At 35.0% G+C, this 24,732-nt stretch overlaps 2 protein-coding genes across 3 annotated transcripts in view; one reads left to right on the top strand and one right to left on the bottom strand.

The window, feature by feature from the left end:
- Positions 1-24,732, top strand: part of LOC120418183 (furin-like protease 1) — a 404,647-nt gene that overhangs the window by 64,067 nt on the left and 315,848 nt on the right. The gene's annotated exons all lie outside the window — the stretch shown is intronic.
- Positions 23,071-23,726, bottom strand: LOC120418185 (uncharacterized). Its single transcript, XM_039580486.1, has 2 exons — positions 23,566-23,726; positions 23,071-23,459 (listed from the first exon to the last, which is right to left on the bottom strand). The coding sequence occupies exons 1-2, from the start codon at positions 23,581-23,583 to the stop codon at positions 23,169-23,171; spliced, it is 309 nt and encodes a 102-aa protein (XP_039436420.1). The 5' UTR covers positions 23,584-23,726; the 3' UTR covers positions 23,071-23,168.

Raw genomic sequence — 24,732 nt, 5'->3', positions numbered from 1 at the left:
TTAATTACCGCCATTTTGGCCGCCATCTTAGATTTACAAAAAACAAAATCCAAAATTTTACCTGCTTTTTCATTAAAAAAAACTCTAAAACACTTAAAATGCATGCAAAACTTCGAATCGTTTGATACCCATATTGAGAATTAATAAAAAATTTAGTTTTTTTCGAGAAAATACGATATTTTGTGAAAATTTGAGTATTTCATTCAAAAAACAGTGAAAATGCATACACAATTTCGAATCGTTTGATACCCATGTTGCAAATTATAAAAAATAATACTTTCAAAAAATACGGTATTTTGTGAAAATTTTAGTATTTCATTAAAAAAAAACTCTAAAACAGGTAAAATACATTTCGAATTGTTTGATACTTATATTTTGAATTATAAAAAATTGAGTATTTTCGAGAAAATACGGTATTTTGTGAAAATTAGAGTATTTCATAAAAAAAAACTCTAAAACAGTCAAAATACATGCAAAATTTCGAATCTTTGATACCCATATCGCGAATTATAAATTTTTTAGTATTTTCGAGAAAATACGGTATTTTGTGAAAGTTTAAGTATTTCATTAAAAAAACTCTAAAACAGTGAAAACGATAAAATTATCGTTATCGTTATCGAACCTCGATAATTTTATCGTTAACAACCTTGGTATTTATTATTGACGCTTTACAATATTTTTGGGTTATCTAGAAAACAGCCCAATGGTTATAAAAAAAGGTTTGGGATTTTTTTTAGTTATTTTCAACAGTAAAATTTTAACCAATGTTTCAACATCTAAAAATCAGCTCAAGTTTTAAAACAACAATTTTGGTTTATCTCTTGTTTTGTAGGTAATTGTGGCATATTTTTTGTGTTTTTGTTTATCAACTTCTGTCAAATTTAGTTTACATTTTTTTCCGGTTTTGAACAGAGCTGATCATTGATTTGGTTATTCTTTTCTTTATTTCTGTAGAAGAATTTTATTGACATAAAAGTTGCTTCAAATCAAAGTTTAAAACTGCAAAATTATAGTTTTTTTTTATTTTGTATACCATTGTGTTAAATTTCAAAAAATAAGTTAAACAAGATGTATTGCAAAATTGAACCTGTTAATTATTTTGCTCACTTTTGGCCTTTATTTTTGGCTCTTTTGAAATGTTACACTTTGAAGTCTGAAGGAACTTTTGTTCAACAATTTTTTTTAGGTTTTTCTCGGCAACTTTTTTTTCCAATTTCTTAGTTCTGACATTAAAATGGAAGAGATTTTTTTTCAAATTTTCATTAAATATATTTACTAAAATGTAGGTCTTAATCTCTTTCAACCCTATGGCTATTAAACGAAATCGTTTATTTTAGGGTATGTTGGTTTTAACCTTATATTTTTTACATTTGTTGTTTGTTTATTTCCATTATTATTATAAAACCATGTTTTCTTTTAAATCCTATCTTCATGAAAAGTGTATTTTACATGCAAAAAATACCGTAAAACACACCTAAAAACATATTTAAATAAAACAGTTTTTTTTATTATTTATTCCATTAAAAAAATGGGTAAATATTTTAAGAGTGTAACTTTTTTTGTTTTCATCATTCAACTTTGCCGAAGACACTACATTTTCATTTGGAAAAAAAACTATGGAGGTTTGTAGGGATGAACCCATTATTTAAAATTTCCTCTTTAACCATAAGAAAGCCTCCAAAACATTTTTTTTAAAGATATCGCGCGACTTTGTAGAGAATTGCTTGGCTTTCAGGAAGATTTGAAAATAAAATGCAATTTTTCAGATATCAATTTTGACGCAAGATTATCGAAAATATTGATTGTTTTTGGCACTCAGGAAAGCAGATCTACTATAAATCAAAAATCACTTTAAACTATATTGGAAAATTTGCGTTTATGCTTACTTTGTAGGCAAATTTTTCAATTTCCTTTTTTTTATATATATATATTTTGGAGATTTATCTGAAAATTAAAGCCTGGTTTTTTCACAAGGGCAAGTGTCATAATTTTGGTTCAAAAATATATTTTTAGTCTGCTATATTTGAAATAGTTGATTTTCTCTAAAAACAACTTCGTTGATGACATCATATCAATAAGGAAAATATTCTTTTCAAAATTGATTAAAATTCACACCTTCAATTATTTTAAATTAAAAAAATATGATGATTTTTATAAAGGTATTGATTAACGTAAAAAAAAATCACTAGATAAGTGTGAGCAAAACCGTGGATGACACGAATAACTCTATTTTTTCTCCCTTAGTAAGTATATAGAAAAAGTTTGAAAGAATACAACAGTGAAATTCAAGAAAAAATCGTATCATTCACTGATTGTTGTTCAAGTTTAAGAGAGATTTTCATAGTATTTCATCTAATCTCACTTTCATGAGTGAAAAAACCAGCAAAAAAAAAAACAATTTTGAGATGATTTTTCAATTCCTAAAAAGTACACAGTTTAACTTATTTTTTTTAAATGGGTCAATCTCGAGAAAAAAAAAGTTTGAACATTTGAACATAAAAAGTTTTATTTCTGCAATCTGAATTAATTTGAGTTTGACATGAAGGAGAAAATAAAATATTTGAGTTCTGTTAAATGAACTGTGATGGTCAACATCATAAAAATGATGAATCTCTGCTACAATCAAATGCAAAACACGGATGTAAGGTATCCCCCCTAAACAAAGTGTACGCTCCATTACCCTTATCCAACAAAAAAAAGGCAAAAATCTCCATTTCAAACTCAATTATAACGTCATTGCGGTGGGTCTGTGTGCCGTTGTGCCCGGTACAGTAGTTCATTTGTCTTGTTTATGAGTGGGTTGTGCTGCCTCCTCCTAAAAAAACAGGCCATTTCTTCAGACGTCCGTAGTCGATTTGCTCAGGAGTTGTGTTCTTTCACCCGCAGCAATAAATAACCCCAATCTATAGCGCAATTTATCGTTGCTGGCATGGTCGTCTTGTTCTAATCACTTCTTTTGTGTTTTTTTTTTCTTTGCAGGTTGGTACACCACTTGAATTCTGGCACAGTGAGAGGTCATTCATGAGCCTCTTGGAAGGTGCTCGTAAGTCTTTTGGATTTGAACGTTGATTTTACGTATTTACTTAATTTTTTTAGTCAAGAACCATTAAAAATAAATTTAAACAAAACAACTTTTATTGGCCAAATTACAAACAACAAAAAAGAACAGAAAAAATCTTGAGGAAGTCTGTAAACATCAAAGGAAAAAAACAATCCATTAGTAACAAACGACAAAACGACCAACAAATCAAACCCAACCATTCGTTGCTCCGACATAGTCACTTGAAGGGTGACGTAAGATTAATTAAGGCCCCTCTCCTTTGCTCCCTGCCTATCCCATGAATACCATCGCCGGCAGGTGCCAAATGGGTTTTCGGAAGCAGTGAGAAGAAGAAGAAGTTCTAAATTTGGCACCTCTTCGCTGACTAAGCCAGGTCAGCGCTAATTAAGCGTTCGTTCACTTCTCTGTTCTGCGGGGCTCGTTGAACGGTTGTCATTGTTGTGGTGACAATTTGTGGTGGATTTGTACGTTTGTAGTGGCTTAGATGTTTTCCGGATTTTGGATTTTGATTTGAGTTGAAGAAAAGTAATTGTCGTTGTTTTGGGCATAGTGGGAATTCACAGATTATGTTAATCCATCGTTCTTTCTATTCTTTTTTCACCCCTGAAATTTTTTCAGCGTTTGTTGTGCTGGACCTCCTCTTTCAAATGCAACCAGGCGTTTAAAATTTGGCTTGCGCCTTTTCGAGATATTTGAGTTTTAAATCTGCATCTTTTTCACCTTAAAATGGCTGTAACTTTTGACCCTTAAGTCCAAATTGGCTTGTCAAAAAATAAAAATGTTTGGTTTTTAGAGCTCTTAAAGTGCCCCAACTATCACTTTTCACTTAAACGTAACCCTGAATTATCACGTTCAAAAAACTATTTTCTAGAGGTTTGTTTAGATGCTTTCTAGAAATTTGTTCGTAGAAAGCGTGGATTACAAGATAAAATTTTGGTGTCTTGGACAATGCTGATTGAATTGGCAAGCCCAACAACTTTTTAGAAGATAAAAAATTCCCAAAAATATTCCTGAAAAGTTAAATTCTCAAAATTACCCTAATCGTGAACCACCCTTATTTTCACCCAAACCAAAAGTTGCCCCTTTTCATTTACAACAACTCTTCTGAAGACACTAAAGCTCCAAAACATCACCATTTTTGAAAAATCCACGATCTGTTCCTAAAATCCATAAAAATATCTTTTGAAAAGATTCGTATTTTCAATATTTTACGTGTTTAATTCCAAAATTTCTATTGCTTTGTCAATTCATTTAAAACACATCATTGATAGTAAAGGTAGCTAAAAATATTTTCTAATTAATAATATATTTCAGTACTTTATGAAAATTTGAGTATTTTTTTTTCTTATGTTGTGAAATCCATACAAGCCTTAAAGAAATTTTGGAAAATTAAAATTTGATACCTTCAATTTAAAATATTCATTAACCCTCTACTGCCCAAATTCTTTTTTCGAATTTTTTTATTTTTCCCGTGTTCAGGAGGTCGTTTTGAGCAACTTTTGTTCTATGAAAAACTTTACTTCTCTTGTTTTATGTTTTTCTTGTTTCATTTTTAGTATTTTAATTTGCATTTATCTTGTTTAGTTTATGTTTGTTTTTGGAAGTATTTGGCCTATTCTACCACCTTCTATCATTACATTTTGCCTATCTAATTTTTTCATGTTCTTACAGTAACTTTTTCAATTTTTGCATGTTTTTCACATTTTCTGCTATAAAATGGAACCATTATCATTTAAATTGTAAATAAATGCGTAGATGCATAGTCTGGGGCACTAGAAAAATTACTGCATACTTCTTTTTCCTTAAAATATAGGAAATGTTAGTAAAAAACACAGCCAAAGCTGACCCCTAAAAAAAAGATTTTTAAAAACATTGGCAAAGTCACATAAAACAAGTCAAACTTCCAACCCTAAAATTTTCCAAATTTTTAAAAGTTCTTCTTTCCAATGCTTTTTGAAGGTCAAAAATTGGTTGAAAAATGGATTTTTGGCGTTTTTTTAAATCGAAGCCCGTCTAGAGGCGGGGTTGGGTTGTAGAGGGTTAATGTTGAAAAAAAAAAAGGTATTTTAAGACAACTTAAGTGTTGTACTCTAAACCAAACCAATAATGTTGTGGAAATCCATTTAAAATTGCGCTTTGTTTGACAACTGTAAATAATTTAAATTTGAGTACTTCAGGGCACGTTCAAACAATACATAACGCACGAGACGCTTATCCTTTACGAATTGAAAATTATGCATGAATTGTTACAAAGCAGCGCACCCCCTAGGTCCCTAAGTGAGTAACGTAGTTTATGAATGAACCCTTACACAAGTTGGCAATTTGCGCAAATTAGTATTTTGTAATATTTTGAGTTTTTACCAAAAATGCCTAGATCTCTTATGCCCATATTGTAATTTATATAAATTTAAATAGTTTAAATAAATTTAGCAAGACCAAATAACGTTGCGAAAATGATGAATTATAAAACAAAAAATATTTATAGAAAGCCCGTGTGCCCGTTTAAAAAAATGAATACCTGCACAAAAATGTTGTGCATAATTTTATCAATTCAATTCAAAAATAATTTTTTAGTGTTCCTTGTTTAATATTTTGTAAATTAAAAATGAAAGCTATTACAGAAAACAAAATTTCGACATTTGTGAAAAAGATTTGAGAGCTTATATGAAGAGACGAAAAGTAGCTCTCGGAGTTTCAATCGAGCCGTCAAAATATGGTTGCAATTGAGCGACAAGATCTTGTAAAAGTTAGGTTCGAATAATTTTCAACTATTTTTAAGCAATTGAACATAACTTAAGTAAACAATAATAATTATTAAAACCAACAGATTTACAAAATTTGTGAAAAAAGTTTTTTTAAGAAAAAGATAATATAGCTTCAAAGAAATAAATACAGAATTTAAGAAAGAATGAAAGAAAGAATAAAAGAAAGAATGAAAGAAAGAATGAAAGAAAGAATGAAAGAAAGAATGAAAGAAAGAATGAAAGAAAGAATGAAAGAAAGAATGAAAGAAAGAATGAAAGAAAGAATGAAAGAAAGAATGAAACAAAGAATGAAACAAAGAATGAAAGAAAGAATGAAAGAAAGAATGAAGAGAGTATTTAAATGGTCTTGCTAAATTTATTTAAACTATTTAAATTTATATAAATTACAACATGGGCATAAGAGATCCAGGCATTTTTAGTAAAAACTCAAAATATGTATTACAAAATACTGATTTGCGCATATTGCCAACTTTTGTAAGGGTTCATTCATAAATTACGTTACTCACTTAGGGACCTAGGGGGTGCGCTGCTTTGTAACAATTCATGCATAATTTTCAATTCGTAAAGGATAAGCGTTACGTGGAGGAGGGGTGTCAAATATTGCGTTATGTATTGTTTGAACGCACCCTGAAGTAATCAAATTTAAATTATTTGCAGTTGTCAAACAAAGCGCAATTTAAAAATGGATTTCCACAACATCATTGGTTTGGTTTAGAGTGCTACACTTAAGTTGTCTTAAAATACCTTTTTTTTTCAATATTAATGAATATTTTAAATTGGAGGTTGGTGTCTTGGACAATGCTGATTGAATTGGCAAGCCAACAACTTTTTTCAAATTTTAATTTTTTTTAAAGAATGAAAGAAATAATGAAAGAAATAATGAAAGAAAGAGTGAAAGAAAGAATGAAAGAAAGAATGAAAGAAAGTATGAATGAAAGAAAGAATGAATGAAAAAATGAAAGAAAGAATGAAAGAAAGAATGAAAGCAAGAATTAAAGCAAGAATTAAAGAAAGAACGAAAGAAAGAATGAAAGAAAGAATGAAAGAAAGAATGAAAGAAAGAATGAAAGAAAGAATGGAAGAAAGAATGAAAGAAAGAATGAAAGAAAGAATGAAAGAAAGAATGAAAGAAAGAATGAAAGAAAAAATGAAAGAAAGAATGAAAGAAAGAATGAAAGAAAGAATGAAAGAAAGAATGAAAGAAAGAATGAAAGAAAGAATGAAAGAAAGAATGAAAGAAAGAATGAAAGAAAGAATGAAAGAAAGAATGAAAGAAAGAATGAAAGAAAGAATGAAAGAAAGAATGAAAGAAAGAATGAAAGAAAGAATGAAAGAAAGAATGAAAGAAAGAATGAAAGAAAGAATGAAAGAAAGAATGAAAGAAAGAATGAAAGAAAGAATGAAAGAAAGAATGAAAAAAAGAATGAAAGAAAGAATGTAAGAAAGAATGAAAGAAAGAATGAAAGAAAGAATGAAAGAAAGAATGAAAGAAAGAATGAAAGAAAGAATGAAAGAAAGAATGAAAGAAAGAATGAAAGAAAGAATGAAAGAAAGAATGAAAGAAAGAATGAAAGAAAGAATGAAAGAAAGAATGAAAGAAAGAATGAAAGAAAGAATGAAAGAAAGAATGAAAGAAAGAATGAAAGAAAGAATGAAAGAAAGAATGAAAGAAAGAATGAAAGAAAGAATGAAAGAATGAATGAAAGAAAGAATGAAAGAAAGAATGAAAGAAAGAATGAAAGAAAGAATGAAAGAAAGAATGAAAGAAAGAATGAAAGAAAGAATGAAAGAAAGAATGAAACAAAGAATGAAACAAAGAATGAAACAAAGAATTAAAGAAAGAATGAAAGAACGAATGAAAGAAAGAATGAAAGAACGAATGAAAGAAAGAATGAAAGAAAGAATGAAAAGAAAATAATGAGGAATAACTGAAAGATAGAAAGAATAACTGAAAGATAGAAAGAATATTCAGTAAAATTGATATAATACCAAATTCTGCTCTTGCAAGACAAAGTTAAAAGGGTTCTGGAATACCATAATTTGGTATTGAAAAAGGTATTACAGTCCAGACTCGGTTATCCGAAGGCCTTGGCAAAACTTCGGATAATCAAAACTTCGAATAATCAAATCACGAATAAATTAAATTATATTGTTGAGCTTTGGTATGACCCCTAAACTACTCTAAAGTGGTTTAAAAATTTAAAATTCAAGATGGCGGCCAAAATGGTGGGTATGAAATATTAAAAAATATATTTTTTAAATTAATAGGCAATCAACCATTCAAATTTGACTAAAATGCATTTTTCTTGTTATTAACCTCTGCTAGGGATTATCGGCTATAAGGAGCTCATGCGAATGGGGTGTAACAGTTTTATAGTTTGAATACAACCTGGTTTTCAAAGAAAACAACTTAAATCTACCAATTTAAAGAGAATCATATTTTTAAATTATTGATCTACCGGTTTAGTGTAAGGTATAAAATATGCTTCAAACCCATTTTTTATCTACAAGAGTCTTAATTGAACAGTTACAAAGAAAACTGTTGAATGTTTATAGTTTTGCTAAATTGTCCCAAAGCAGGGATAATTCTATTTATCTTGCCCAAGCGCAATACCGCTCTGGTTGCAAATTTAGTTTCCTTCCCCTGGTGTTGAAGATGAATAAACTTAGTCTGTCGTCGCCACAGAACTCAAACTAATGCTTCTAGTAACACAGTTTAAGATTCATCGCCTTGGGTGGAAAACTTCTTTTCCAACCCAGAATCTTCAACAAATCTCTCACTAAACTAACATTCTACCAGGAATCTTGTACCGCTTCAGTGGCAAGAAAGGAACACCATCCAAGAATTATTTACTGTTGCTGGAGTAACGCGCGCGCTGCACCACCCACCGCCAGCTCTGTATCGACGGTGGTAAACCGCACCAACCAAACTCCTTCTCGTCAGTTTGCCCAGAAATTCCGCAAATCCCGCTCCTTCAACAGCGTTCCCGGGGTTTATCCACCACCATTCGGAAAACTGTCACGCCAAGTTGCCAAAGCTCTAGAGTGCCCGGAAAGAGCGGAGACTTTCAGCAAGCGAAAGAGTCTGAGTTTTGTGTGGTTTCGTTTGACAACATCGTCGTCGTCGTCGTCGTTGATGCACAGCAAACAACCAACCCCACCGAGTCCTGAAGACCACATCAAGATAGATTGCATCTCGTGTGGTCGTGCTCCCAACCTCTTCTCCAAGCACCAAGCATGTCACGTGGGAATCTGCCACGAGGCCAAACCCCGTTCACGTGACAGCTCCAAGAAGTGTTGGAACGTGCTGCCAACACTTTAGAATGCAGTCACTTGCAGCAGCAGTATCGAAGTGTGGAGCGAAGTTTGTCATTCGGTGGATTATCGGGAAACGTAAAAGTTATCAAACATCAAACGGGTTGACGGGCACAGAACGAGTACTTTCAGAGATTAAAGTAGCTGATGTGAGCCGTTTTGTGGTGATTTTGGCGTTGAAATGAATGTAACATATTTTCATGGTTTTTCCTTTTGAGTTGTGACTTCTTTTCATTGCACAAAATGATAGTGATAAAATGTTCTAATCGGCATTTTTGAGCGTACTAAAAACGTCAACCCTTCAGCACCCCCTTAAAAAAATAAAGTTAAGTTTTTATCAGAGCAAATCTGTGAGCCATCTTTCATCATCCATTCGTCTATATAGAACAGGCCTGTCCGACCTTTTCGGCTCAATTTTCACATTTTTGATCGTCAAAATTACAATTGTTGATTTTTTCATAGTTTCATTGATGGAATCGGTACTCAGATGTCCAGTGAACATAACTTTGATAAAAGTCTGGAACTTGCAGGTCGTTTTTATGTAAGTTTTAAGTGAAAAATTGGTCCGTCCTGCGGGCCGGATTGATTTTTGACGTAAAATGTAAATAAAAACGACTTGTAAAAATATTTTTTCAAACTTTTGATAAAGTTATGTTCACTGGTCATCTGAGAACCGATTCGATCAAAGAAACTATGAAAAAATGAAACTGTTACGACCGCTGAGATGGCCACACTGTCATACGGTGTAGAACCGGCGGTGTAATAGGCCGACTCCGCCTAAACTGTCAACGCGCGTGAAAGCAGAGAAGAAACAAAAACAAGTGCGTGTGTGACACACAGTGGCAACACGCAAACCTTAAAAAACTCCATTTTACTCGGCAAAAGTGCGATCGTGTGGAGATGTTGTTGTTCGGATCTGTTCGGGGAAAATATTGTGTTGTAGGCGTTTTCAAAGTTGAATTTATTGAAACAGCTTAAACTTAGCACACCTCAACGTTGAAGACCACAAAGCTGCTCCGCCGCCGTACCGTCACTTAGCACAACATTGTACAGTGACTTTGACCTGTAAGTGAACCTGAAATGGAAAACAAACAAATTATTAATATAAATTACACAACAATGTAGGAAGTGGGACAGAGGAGAGGAAAGGAGAGGAGTTGTAGGAGTGAAGGAAAGGAAGAGGTTATCGTTGGAAAGGAAGACTAATTTAGTAAGTAACACAGACACAAAACTGTAAACTAAAACTAAATAAACTTACCTTTTGCAGTTTTGTAGCTGTCAAAAGACTGCTCACAAAAGTTGGTTTTATTACCACCCGAACAAACTACAAAATAAATTAAGGGTTCGGTATCCTCTCCACGATGGCTGACGATCACTTCCAGAGTTTTTTTTGAAAAGGACCAATAAACTATTGTCTTTCATATGTTTATAGGACCTAATCAAAAAAAACTCTAGACTTCGACTTCACCGATGCGGAGGAAATTATCACCTGCAGCTACTGCGAACAGACATACCACTCCCGCTGCGTGGACAACACGGCGGCGGACACGGAGTGGTACTGCCCGGAAGGTTGTCGGAACAATCCCGACGATTCAGCCGAACAAGCTCGCGAACAACCAGATGCGGCGATCGAAATGGATTGTCCTGCGGTTGGGCAAGCGGAAGAATTCGACGCGGAACGTTGGATCCGGGAGAAGCAGATCGAGATCGAGTTGGAGCTGGCGGAAAGGCAAGCGCAGATCGATCGCGAGCTGCGGGAGAAGGAAGACAAGATGGCCGAAGCAATCCGGAAGGTAATGCGGCGGCAAGAAGCCAACTTGGAGCTTGAGCGGAAGAATAAGGCGAACCACGCGAGGCGAATGGCAGTATTGCAGAGTTCGTTCGAAAGGAGGTCGTCTCTCATCGACGAGCAGCTGGAGCTTACCAAGTATGGCTTCGAGAAGATCCTGCAATGTCCTCAAGTCGTCGACTTGACGAGTGAGGAAGAGGCAGAAGACGAGAAGAAGATCGAGCGCGACGAAAGCTCGTCGGAGACGAGTGAGGACCACGGCGGAAGAACGAAAAGTCGCGTGAAGGACGCCGGCGAGAGCGGTGCGAAGCTGAACAAGCAAGACGTCAGCAGAACTCTATACGGGCTGGGGCAGCAAGGTTCCGGGCTTGAGAAGGCACAATTGGCCGCGGGCGGGGGGCTTACCAGAAAGTTCCCTTGCTACCCGAACGACCCAAAACCGTTGCCAAAGTCCTACGGAGCGCAACAAGAATCCTCAGAAGCCTGTGGAGTGTCGGACGGACAAAATCCTGCGAAGCTTCGGTACCGACTCAAAGGTGCGGTGCAAGACACTGGACACTGTTCGCCTCATTTGTCCCAGCCGGTCATCGAGAAGCTACGGCAAGTGGTGGATCATCCGGAACCGCTGCAACGAAGCCATCCGGCGAGTACGCGCGGACATGAGCATTCAGTGGCGAACGGCAAGCTTGCAACGCTCACAACGCTCGAAAATACAGCGGATCAACTGTACGAGCGCACGGAAGCGACGGATGTCACGCTGGTGAATCCGCTCGCGATTGAAGACCCAGCTAGCGTACTTCCAAATAAGGAGGAACGGCTCTGGGCAACGAAGAAGGCGGAAATGAACAACTTTTCGTCGAGAAATAAGCCGGACAAGATAGCCGGAGCAAATAGAAGAAGGCAGATAGAGGACGCGAACCTCTGCTGTCGGGAGGAGGGCAGCTCCAGCCTGAGCAGGGCCAACCAAATGCAACCAAGAGTGCGCCACGATTGCCGGTTGCGGTTCTGTCAGGGAACGGAGGAGTTGTTCGACGACGAGCGTACGAAGATCATCGTGAACTGGATGCTTGGCGATGTGGTCGAATGCTTGCTGGAAGTACGCGGTCAGGACGTCGCACGCCAAAAGCCTCGCATCCTGGGGGCTCGTCCCGTCACACGCACGGGTAGCACCAGCATGCTCAAGGGTTTGCGAATTGTTCCGCATCACGGTGACACAGCGTTCGCGGACGAGGCAACCACTGTCGCGTTGATTGTTGGTGCGAAAGCAGTACTAATGGAACTCGGAGCTGTACTAGAGATGCTCGCTAGTCAGCGGACGGCTGTCACGAATTGCGGGAGGCCAGGAATAACGCGAATAAATGGGTTGGCCTTCATGGTGAGCACAGCTGGCGGCTGCAACCGGTGGATCAAAGCAGAAGAACTTTCGGCACAGGATTGCAGCGTTTTGGCGGCCGACAGGGGTCAACTGGCAAAATCAGCTACAGCGAGCCAGCACCAAGCGACGGCGAAAGATCCGGACAAACCAAAGGATCACAGCCCACTGCTAGATTCGGTGGCGTGTGATCAGCATGGTCCGGCAGATCCTGGGCCAAGATCATGGGCGAAGTCATCCGCTGGTTGCACGAGAACGTCTGCAAGCGGATCCATGCACGATAGTGGAATCGATGTGGAACTTCAAGTGGTCTACCGAGACTGCTTGAAAGTTAAGACGGGAAACTTGATCGAGATGTGGACGAAGGCACAGGACGACTTTTTTCTGGGGAAGCTGAGGCCAAGACCGTACCAAAACCACGGCACCCCTTTGCGCAACCCAGATATTGGACTTCTGTCCAGGAAGAAAGCAGGAGGGTGCACAGCGGAAACAGAGGTGACGCAAAATCTCGAAGAAGTCGGAGGTAAGCCTTTAACGGTCAACACCAACGTCATCGAGAAGCGAGTCAAAGAGAAGAACCTGCAAGAGTTGGACGACACGCAGAAGCTGACGGATGGAAACGTCGGCAAGGCGACGAACTCAAGTTCCGTCAACGGCGAGCAAGGCGTGGTAGGCGTCAGCAATGATCAAGAAGAGGTCTACAAGTTGTCGCAGGAGCAGGAAGGTGGACGAGAAGCGGCGAACACAGCGGTTTTGAAAGTTTCTGGTAAATCCGACGCACCGGATGGCCCGACGGATGTTACGGGCTGGGGTGTTACGACCGCTGAGATGGCCACACTGTCATACGGTGTAGAACCGGCGGTGTAATAGGCCGACTCCGCCTAAACTGTCAACGCGCGTGAAAGCAGAGAAGAAACAAAAACAAGTGCGTGTGTGACACACAGTGGCAACACGCAAACCTTAAAAAACTCCATTTTACTCGGCAAAAGTGCGATCGTGTGGAGATGTTGTTGTTCGGATCTGTTCGGGGAAAATATTGTGTTGTAGGCGTTTTCAAAGTTGAATTTATTGAAACAGCTTAAACTTAGCACACCTGTAAGTAAAGAAACGTAGTTAGTGATGAATGAGGTTTAAACTTAACATAAATACTTACCCAGCAACGTTGAAGACCACAAAGCTGCTCCGCCGCCGTACCGTCACTTAGCACAACATTGTACAGTGACTTTGACCTGTAAGTGAACCTGAAATGGAAAACAAACAAATTATTAATATAAATTACACAACAATGTAGGAAGTGGGACAGAGGAGAGGAAAGGAGAGGAGTTGTAGGAGTGAAGGAAAGGAAGAGGTTATCGTTGGAAAGGAAGACTAATTTAGTAAGTAACACAGACACAAAACTGTAAACTAAAACTAAATAAACTTACCTTTTGCAGTTTTGTAGCTGTCAAAAGACTGCTCACAAAAGTTGGTTTTATTACCACCCGAACAGAAACTATGAAAAAATTGACGATCAAAAATGTGAAAATTGAGCCGAAAAGGTTGGGCAGGCCTGATATAGAATGTTTTGAAAATGAGCAATTCTCCACCAAAACCGGAAATAGATTATATTATATTATATTATTTTTAATTGGCTCAAATTTGTTGGGGCCTTCCCTATGTCCAAAGAAGCCATTTTGTGTCATTGGTTCACCCATACAAGGCTCCATACAAGTCAAGCATATGTTCATTCCAAAATGGTACGTAAATATTCGAAAATCTGTATCTTTTGAAGGGATTTTCTGATCGATTTGATGTCTTAGAAAGCATTGTAGGTATTAATAAGGACTTTTCAGAAAAAATAGGAAAATCACAATACTTTTCAGTAGTGCGTCCATCCAGGGAATTTCCGGAACAAAATTCCCGGGATTTTTCCAAAACCGGGAATTCCCGAATCCCGGGATTTCTTATAATTTGTCCCGGGAATTCCCAAAAAAAAACAAATTTTGGTCTGCAAATTTAGATTTGGATTAGGAAATTGATGACAAGTTGAATATTTATTAATGGATAAGAATTTTAAAGCATTAAAATTTGTATTCGGCATATATCTGATGCTTTTTTTTTAAAAGGTCCTAAATTTTCATTATTTGTTATTTGAGGTTTTTTTATATCCCTGACTCAAAGCGGTTTTAAAAACACCCAAAAGCCAAAAATGGTAGTATATTTATGATTTTTTATTTGGAAAAAAACATATTAATTTTTTTTTTTCATAAGACACTGTTATATTGTTTAAATCAAGACAAATGTTACGAATTAAGACAGCTATTTGAGCAATTTTTCTGCATAATGTTTTGAACGAATTCGGTTTGAACAGGAACATAACAAAGCAATTAGTACACCGATTTCCAAATTTATTGCTCTAAAATCTCCATTACCTATTCAGACTGTAGTCCCAATTTTCCTAGTTGGCAATAGTATCTTATAGATAATTTGTAAATATATTTTGTATAAAACATGAAATTCAAAAATTACTTAAAATTTTACATTGTTTTCGCATTTCGTTTTTTTTTTACATTTTCAATAAAATTTGAAGCTTTTTAAATATAAAAAAAATATATATTTAATTATTTTTATTTTAATCACATCGGATACATTTGATAGATTGGATAAAATGTAGTTAATTTAAAATCCAATGCACATCAAAAATTAAAAATAGATCAATTTTTAATTTCTTTTAAGCTATTTAAAAACTGTCGTTCTAGTTTAGATTGAAGTGTAGATTTTCACCAATTAAAATTATTGAGCTAGTTCTATTATTTTAAGTAAATAAAACAAAACAAATATACTAAAAACATAGATTTTATGACTGTTTTAAAAATTTCCCGGGATCCCGGAAATTCCCGGGATTCCAAAAATATTTTTCTCGTTTCCCGGGAAATTTAAAACCCGGGAAAATTGGACGCCCTACTTTTCAGCATGCTTTCATCGGACTGGCTGCGTTTGTGTTATATTAGAGATTAGAGATTAGAGGACTTTTTCGTTTTTTAATAAACTTTTTTTTTAATTGAATTTCCCAAAATCTATTTTTTTTTCATTTTTTTTATTTAAGCATGGGCATCAAATTTGGCGTCTGGTTAAGGTTTTGAAAAAGTTGTTTTTTTTTTTTATACAAAAAAGAGGAGTTGTTCCTTTTAATTCCGCTATATATAGGTTGAATATTACCTCATTTATGACGTAATTTTACCTCAATTTAGACTGAAAAGCGTCATTATACCAGAATAGTGGTAAAATTACACATTTTCAGAGGCAAAACTACACATTTTTTCTGACATAAAAGATGTACCCCTTTTTAGATGAAATTTTACCATGATTTTTTTCTGTGTAATGGTCCTATTTTCAATGTAAAAAAATGAAACATTTGTGTAATTTTAAATTTTTTCCTGCAAAATATTTTGTAAATTTAGGAAAGGTCGAATATCCAATATGTTAGAGTTGTTTCCACAATTTTTAATAATATTTTTCTCGCAGAAATCAGAAAAAAATCACAAATTTTTCATTTTTTAACATTGAAAATAGATCATATTTCAGCAACCAGAGTAAATTTGGAAATTATTGGAAACATTCTCATCCTTTCGAAAAAAAATTAGGAATAAAAAAATTCAAAAGTACTTTTTGATTGCCAATTTGATTTCATATGAATAACAGAAGTCAAAACAAAGTTGGGTTAACTTTCTGATTTTCCAAAAAACACAATTTAAAAAAATCATAAGGCCAATAATGCCATCTTTTGAGCTATAAAGAGCACAAAGTAATCAACATTTTTTGTTGTGTGTTATTATGAATATAACCATTCTGATCAAACACATTTTTTGACTTCACTTTTTGATACGAAATCAAAATGGTTATCAAAAAGCGCCTTATACTTTGTTCTTATAAAGTGCACTGTTTTGAACTTATTTCCACCAACGTTGCCAGATTATTTTGAGGGAGATCTGTATTTTTTTAAAAATAAATCTGTATTTTATCTGTATCTTGTCGAATTCGAAGCCATAGAAGACATTTTGATACTTTTAACAACAGATTAAAGCTTTTTAATCATATTAAAGCATAAATTAATAACTAAATTGTTGAAACTTTTAAATAAAACCGCTTTAAAAAAAATCTGTTTATACAGATTTTTAGGATTTTTGGGATCGAAAAATCTGTAAAATACAGATTTATCTGTATATCTGGCATGGCTGATTTCCACCTAAAATTTGTTTATGAAACTTGTGATTTTTTAACCTGAAACTTTGTTCGAAAACATCAGAAAATTTTCTATAAATTTGCTTTAAAACTTCGGAGATTGGACCAGTGGAGGCTTATATAAAGCCTCTCATAGAGGAACAAACAGATGGAATAAGGATTTGTGAGTGCCAATTTGCAATTTCATAAAACAAAATGAAATGATACTTTGCAAAACAAAATATATAAAATGTAATTTTTCTCTTTGAATTTGTGATAGAATTATATCAATTGTAAATATGATTTTACCGTGAAAAAATATTTTGTTTATGCTTCTCTTCTGCTCAAAAGTTGCCCATGTTTATTTTTTTTCTGTGCTTATCTGTTGTCTAACGAAATTTGATAAAAAATATAATATTTTGTAATAATTAAAGAAAACAATCGGCATGGTTTTTTCTAAAATGGAAATTTTCTGTATCTATTCTGTTTATTCTATTTTACACATTCATCCACTATTTGCTCCAAAATGTCTCCCTAGAATAACATGTTTTTACCAGTTCTACATGTGTTATAGTTGAAGAAAATACGGCTTCCACATGATCGGTTGCATCTGGTCTCGCAACATGGCTCTTTCGGGGGCTGACTTTTAACCTTTTGAGCATGAAATTGATAGCCCACAAAACTTATGCCACCCGGCTTCTCTGGCCACACAATCGCCCCCAACCCCGGTTCCAATTTGGCCATTACCGGTAACAATTTGGTCGTTATTTTTGGTGAACCACTTTACGCCTCATACATCGCACCACCACCAGCTGAATACCATCATATTCACTTTGGGTGCACACGTGAAAAAATTCAAAAAATAATCTATTTTCTGAGTAATTCTCTTTTTTTGGTCAACATTTTTTTTTTTTCAAGAAGCACAGTTACAATTGAAAGTTCAACCTACTAGACTTTTTTTTACAGTGCAGTAGGTACTTGCAAGGCACACACCGACGACCGGTACTCACTCTACACACCGTAAAACACTTATTTATAACGAACTGTTTATGAAGTTTTTCCTCCCGAAACCGCCCCATTTCCCACCTACTCCTCCATTCCTTCCCATGAAAGATCATGGGAAAATAAAAACGAAAAACTCACAAAAGTTTAGCACCTACGTGTATGAGCAGCAATTTTCGTGTTTGTGTGTGTGTGTGTGTGTGTGTGTGTGTGTATGTGTTTTTTTAGAAAACAAGTGCAGTCAACTTCCTCCAAGGAATGTTCAAAAGACAACCCCCCTTCCCCTAATTTCCACCCAGCGTTCTCCACCAGTAAGTTCATGATGTAGAGGAAGAAGAGTACCGTTCGCCCCGGAATTCGATATTGGAAACAAGTGTGTTCAAAATCATCATCTCTTCATCGTGGCGGTTTCTTTTATGCTGGCTGTACAACACAGTGTGGGTGGCACATAACTTAGTAAGTAAACGAGCGGAAGGAACGAGGTCACGCTGTGCAGGGTGGGGAGGCTTTTATCAGTTACTCGATTCAAACTTTTTTTTAAGCTCTTGACATTGCAAAGAAAAATTACCAATAAAAAACAGGTTCGAACCAATTTCTGATCATTAAAAAGCTAGGAAAAGATTAAATTATCAATTTTTCGAATAAAAATGACAAAAACTTTTTTAAATATTTGTACCAGCCTAAGCACAGGAAAAATAAGAAATGTGCAAAAAGAGAAATTTGAGAAGTACAAAGTCAAAGTTTAAACTTGTTTAGTTGTAACAAATTTAATACCTTACAACTTTAAAAACATGGAGAAACATTAAGTAACAAAAAAGAGATCACATAAAAAAACAACGATTTGGAGGTGTTAATGTATGCGAAAAGCATTGAAGAGGAAGTTAACACTACAGATAGAAAAATATTGATTTATCGATAAAAATCATTATTATTATTATTATTATCATTTATCGTGAAAAATATTTAAAAGGTATACTAAATTTTGACTTTGTATATTGATTGTAATAAGTTTACAAGCCTGGCTTTTTAATCATTTACGCATATCCTTGATTCAATAAGTTTAAAATTTTAAATTTTACAGTGCAGTTAATTAGTGTAAGTGGAAAAGTAAGACAACAACTAGCTGAACAAACGATCGAGTCTATTGCCTTCCACAAGAAGTTATTTCAAGCTGTGGTTATTCTTGTTCTGTATACACACGCTAACTAAATACAAACACAAATAAGCATCTAGCAGGAAATTTAATGGTTTCTTTATAGTTGCTAAAAACAATAGTTTTGTGTATAGAGGTGAGAAGATTCTGATTAATTTATTTCTCTTTGGCCTATTTTTGTCATAAGCCAATGCAACATTTTCTTCTTATTTTTTTCATATTTGTAGGGAAATTTTGTAACTTTTTTTTTGCAACATTTTTTTAATATTTTTTTTATATTTGTAGGGAAATTTTGTAACTTTTTTCGCACTGTTTTTTTATTATTTCAAAGCTGCTATAAGCTAGCTCATAATTTTTAGTTCAATTTCGACAATTTAAAAAAAATATAAAAAATGCTTGGTTATCTTTCAAATTTGCAATTCTCTTTGTGTGTGTGTGTGTGTGTTTTTTTTTAAATAATTTAAAACCAATATTATTTTGAAGGTTATTTTGTAACTTTTTTCTTTATGTAGATTTACTCAATTTTTTGAACACCAGCAAACTCTGTTTCCTACTTTGAATTAATCAGCTGTTCGAAGGTAGTCAACATCTCAGCTTAGGATAGTATTTTCACACAAATATAAATCACAAGCCTTACCCGACAAACTTCGTTCTGCCTTTTTTTTCGTTTGTTGACGTTTTTAACTTTTTTGCTTCTTCATCCTCCTGTGATCAAAATTTGATTTTACGTAACTTTTCCCATACAATCTGCAGATTTTCCGGAATCGGTTCCAGAGTGACCAAAGTTGTAATTTTTTGGCGTAAGAACCTTCCTTGGACTTATACGAACCCAACGCAACAAAGAGCACCTCGATCCGACGCTCCGTATTGAACTGATTCGCGTTCGAACAAAACCGTCGATATTTTTTATATATATAGATTATATATTATAAATAAAAGAAATGAATATGAAATACAAATAAAGATGTTTTGCAACCAAATCATTTGTAATGTCCTGTTAAATAAGCGTTTTTATTCAAATCTATTTTTTTACAGATTTAAGTTAGTTTACCTTCGCTATTTTATAATGTTTGCCTTTTTTTGTAAAATGAAAGGTTTAAGGTTTGCTTTTGGAAAAAATGCTTTACTCAGAAGTCTTAATACATTTTGCAAAGGGTTTGGTTTTGCCTTGGAATTAAATCCCAAGTATTTCATTTGTGAATTTCGATGCATTCTTTTGATTAAACTTTGGTTAGAAAACATGAACTCAGAGCTTGATTTTTAAAGCCTTTTTATGAAAAATATGTGCGATTTCTGTATTCGCATAAATTTTTCTTACACAATTTTGGATTAGTAAAAGGGATAAAACTATTTTTGAATGATTTTTTTTTACTTTTTTCAGCAAATACGTTTAATTTCAAAGAAATAAATTTTCAAACAGAGATCATTCGAAAGCTTGTGCCATTAACCGCTAAAGGTCACAATTTGGAAATTTACCAAAATTCATTTTCATGGCTATAGCCATTTAAGTGTTTTGCATCTTTTCTTTACCCGATTTTTCTAATTATTTTTTTTACAGAATAATTTAACATCAAATAACCTAACATCAAATCTACTGCTTCAATTTGTTGAAAAAAAGTCGAAATATCTCGACCTTTAAAAAAGAATTGGACAAACATTACAAAAACATTAAATAAATCAAAATTATGTACTAATAAAATATAATTAAAAGAAACTTCCGTTTATTGGTGCGAGAAACATATCCAAAGTCCAAAGGATTTAAATTCCTAAGTTTGGTGCTGATTGGACCATCCCTCTATTTTTGGCACCACCCTCTTCTTTGACGATTGTCTAAAAAACTTTTTTTTCTTATAATCATAACTTTGCAGCTATTTGAGCAAAAGATTTTCTACAGGATGCATTGTAAAGAAAATTGTCCAAGGAATTCGATAAAAATAAAATGTTATCCCTTAAATGCCCCCCAATTTTATATTTTAACGTTTTAAGTATTTAAATTCAGTTTTGACCAATTTCTTATGTTTTTATTTGTTTCATTTTATCACCATCGTGTTCCCCGGACAATTTTACATAGTTATCAATGTAAACCTCAAACTTAAATGAACTATTGGCGAGAAACAGCGATTTTACTGAAAATAGTTTGATTTTGCGCAGCACTCTGTCCGATGAATTCAAATCCGAAATAAGTTTCTCACATATAAAAACCTAACTATCCGGAATTTATCCCTTTTTGTTGAAAAGTACATCATGTACTTCCGAGTGCTGCACAAAATCAAACTTTTTTCAGTAAAATCGCTGTTTCTTGCCAATAGTTCATTTTAGTTTGAGGTCTATATTGATTATTATGTAAAATTGTCCGGGTAACACGATGGTGTTAAAATTTAAAAAAATTTATAAGGAATTGGACAAAACTGAATTTTAACACATAAAACGTTATAATATAATATTAGGGGGCATTTAAGGGTTAAAATTTTATTTTTATCGAATTCCTTGAACAATTTTCTATGAAATGCAACCTGTAAAAAGACTTTTGCTCAAATAATTGCAAAGTTATGATTAAAAGAAAAAAAAGTTTTTAAGAAAATCTACAAAAAAGAGAGCGGTGCCAAAAATAGAGGGATGGTCCAATCAGCACCATTTCTGTTAACTATCGATAGATGAACGTTCCCTCCAAGTTTGGTCCGAATCGGTGAAGGTCGAGTTCAAAAGTGTACCCAGTTGACCTGGAATGACCCGTATATGTTTAAATTTAAGACAATTTTTGAAATGTTAGTCTACACTTCAAATTTGTTAATATTTTTTGGGAAGAAATAGAAAATTTTGAAATTTTGAATGCTTTAGAAACAAAAAGTATCACAAAATTTTAAATACGTTGTAACAGTCATGGCACTGTCAAACAATTTCAAAAAAATTAAAAATTCATGAAAACATCAGTTTTTTCCAAATTGTTGCGTTAATTTTTTATGTAGGGTCAGTTTGTAAAAAGCTTAAAAACTATCTAAAAAATACAAAAAAATACCTTATTCAATGTATTGTGAATAGTTTACAACCTATTGTACAAGTTTTTCCTTTACAAATTTAAAGTTTTAGCAATATTTTTTTGCCCCCTAATTTTTTGAGGCAGATTTCGAGGCACATTTATAGGAAACTATTTGGTCACTTCGGAAAAAAAACAGAATGGCAATGGTTAAAAGATAGTAAAAATTTAAAATGAATATTTTTTTAAATTTATTTATGTGAAATAAGCCTTTTGTTATAATAAAAACGTTACTTAATCCACCTTTAGGTGGTTGGTGCCTTCCTCATATTCATAAAGTCAATACATTCAGTAAAAATAGCAACATTCCCCCTTAACATGTTTAACAAATCAACTTTATTACTCATTTCTTTTGATATGGTTCGCAGACCATCAATATTTCTGGCTCATCGGCAAGGTCTGTTAAAAAAAAACCCTATCCAACGATAGTTCGCATGGAAGATTCAGACAATATTTACATCACAATATCTGAAATCAAACCTCTAAAAAGTGTATAAATAACACTTAAGTGCCAATAACTTTTAATAGGGTTGTCAGATCCTTGATGTTTTAGGCTCATTTGAAAGGTCTTTCGATTATCTAACTAACGATGTGTCGCATGATGGACCCGGACATCATTTTCATTGAAATATCTGAGATCCGGCCTCGAAAAAGTGTATAAATAACACTTAAGTGCTAATAACTTTTGATAGGGTTATCAGATCTTCAATGTTTTGGGCTCATTGGAAAGGTCTTTTTAATATCTTTCTGAAAATGTATAACATGACAGGGTTTCTTACAAAAACCACCCTTTTTACAATCTTCCGGACATACGCCAAAATCGTTTTTTTAGCATAACTTTTTAAGTACTTTACTAAACTTCATAATTTTCAATAGGGACTTATGGGACCCCAAGACGAATCGAATGAGACCAAAACGGTCCAAATCGGTTAAGCCAGTGCTGAGATAATCGAGTGCATATTTTTTGGTGCACAGACCCACATCCCTACACACACACACACACACAGACATTTGCTCAGAATTTGATTCTGAGTCGATAGGTATACGTGAAGGTGGGTCTACGAGGTCAAATTAAGAAGTTCATTTTTCGAGTGATTTTATAGCCTTTCCTCAGTAAGGTGAGGAAGGCAAAACTGACTAGTTTTAGAAATGCCAAAAATTTTGGTTTGCTTGTAATCTGAAGATATTGTGGAAAATTTTGAAATAAGCAGTTATTTTTCAGACTGGTTAGGAATTTTTATAAAAACATTTATTAAAATACGGCTTTTTATGGTTTGAAAATTGATTTACAGTAAAATCAATATAAATTATTATTCTGTTTTGTTTTAGTGTTTTTGAACGCTTCAGGATAATTTCGGATAAAAGAAGATTCACCAATATAAATTTCAACAACATTTCTTATTCATAGCAGCTATTGTCCAGCATCATCACCATTGACTAGTAGAGCGCCTCCTTCAAGAACTCCCATTATTTTTTCTTAGAACAGGTACGGGTAGCTGTACGGGGAGACCGCGTAGGGCGATGCAGCGTACGCCAACGGAGCAGCAGCCGGTGCCGCAGCAACGTATCTGGCGGCCACGGGCGCGGCAACTGGAGCGGCCACGTACCGAGCGGTGGCCAGGGGAGCGGCCGCCGCCACGTACGGCGCCGCAATGTTGTGGTTCACGGTGTGCGCGTTGTACGAGGTGGCGTACGGGGCGACAACTCCGGCGGCGGCCAAGGGCAGAACGGCGGCCGACGTCAGGGTGGCGCACACGACCAGGCAGATCTAGAGCGGGAAAGAGGGAGTTTTTTGGGTTAGAGCTAGAAGGGGACTGGCGAGCTGCGCTCGCAAGAGCACGAGACTCCCAACACTGGAGTACAGGGAAACTTACCACAACTTTGGCGAACATCTTGATTGAAATTGCGGTTGATTGAAGCGCGGCGGGACTGAACTTCTCGTTGTTGCTTTGGGTTCGATTGGAACTGATACCATTCCGTCGGTGGCCACCGGCTATTTATATGGAAAGCACTGAGCAATTCGGTATCGGCCTGGCTTGGTCCGATAGAGCTGATTTCGGTCGAGCAGGAGGAGGAGGTGACAATGTGTGGTGTCCTCCAAGTGGCAGCGGCACGTCCAACCCTGTGCCGTAAAACGTGAACGGCGTGTGGAATGGACCTGACCCGGGAGCCGAAATACACGAGTCGTCATGAACATCGAAATTGATGGCGCGCGTGTACGATTGGGATGAAAGCCGGGGCCCGGGTTCATTAATCGATACGTTCTGGAGCACATGCGATTTTGGCCCGCGTGAGATAGAAGTTTAATGGGGCCAAGTGGGATTTTATTGGAAATGGAATTGAAACCCTTTTTTGGAAGAGCGCGAACTCAAAATTGACCACTCCTGACTAAGTCTGATTACGGAAGTTATTGGCCGTGGGGTTGTTTTTGTTGAACTTTGAAAACCCAACTCATCTAGTGCAAAATTCTCGCTGTACAGCAACGAAATTATTGCAATCAGTTCACGTCAAGTTGGAAACATTGCGCGCTTTGCTGAGTAAACAGCAGTGCGCTAAAAACCAACTATTGAACATCAGCAACTCAAATTGTCAGTTTCGATAGGCTTGCATCAATTGGGTGCACTTCGGTGGTTGCATTTTAGAAAAAGTTCTCTAGGAAATCACACGATTGATTTTTTTTAAAATAATGCTTCAAAACATCTAAATTTCAGCACTCTACGTTATAGATTTTTGTACACTTGTCCATTTGTCCTTTTGTCCATTTGTCCTTTTGTCCTTTTGTCCTTTTGTCCTTTTGTCCTTTTGTCCTTTTGTCCATTTGTCCATTTGTCCATTTGTCCATTTGTCCATTTGTCCATTTGTCCATTTGTCCATTTGTCCATTTGTCCATTTGTCCATTTGTCCATTTGTCCATTTGTCCATTTGTCCATTTGTCAATTTGTCCATTTGTCCATTTGTCCATTTGTCCATTTGTCCATTTGTCCTTTTGTCCATTTGTCCTTTTGTCCTTTTGTCCTTTTGTCCTTTTGTCCTTTTTTCCT

This window comes from Culex pipiens, chromosome 3 (genome assembly GCF_016801865.2).
Source record: "Culex pipiens pallens isolate TS chromosome 3, TS_CPP_V2, whole genome shotgun sequence".
NCBI classification, from domain to species: Eukaryota; Metazoa; Arthropoda; class Insecta; order Diptera; family Culicidae; genus Culex; species Culex pipiens.
The sequence above is the reverse complement of the archived record's forward strand: the minus strand, read 5'-3'. Positions and strand labels throughout refer to the sequence as shown.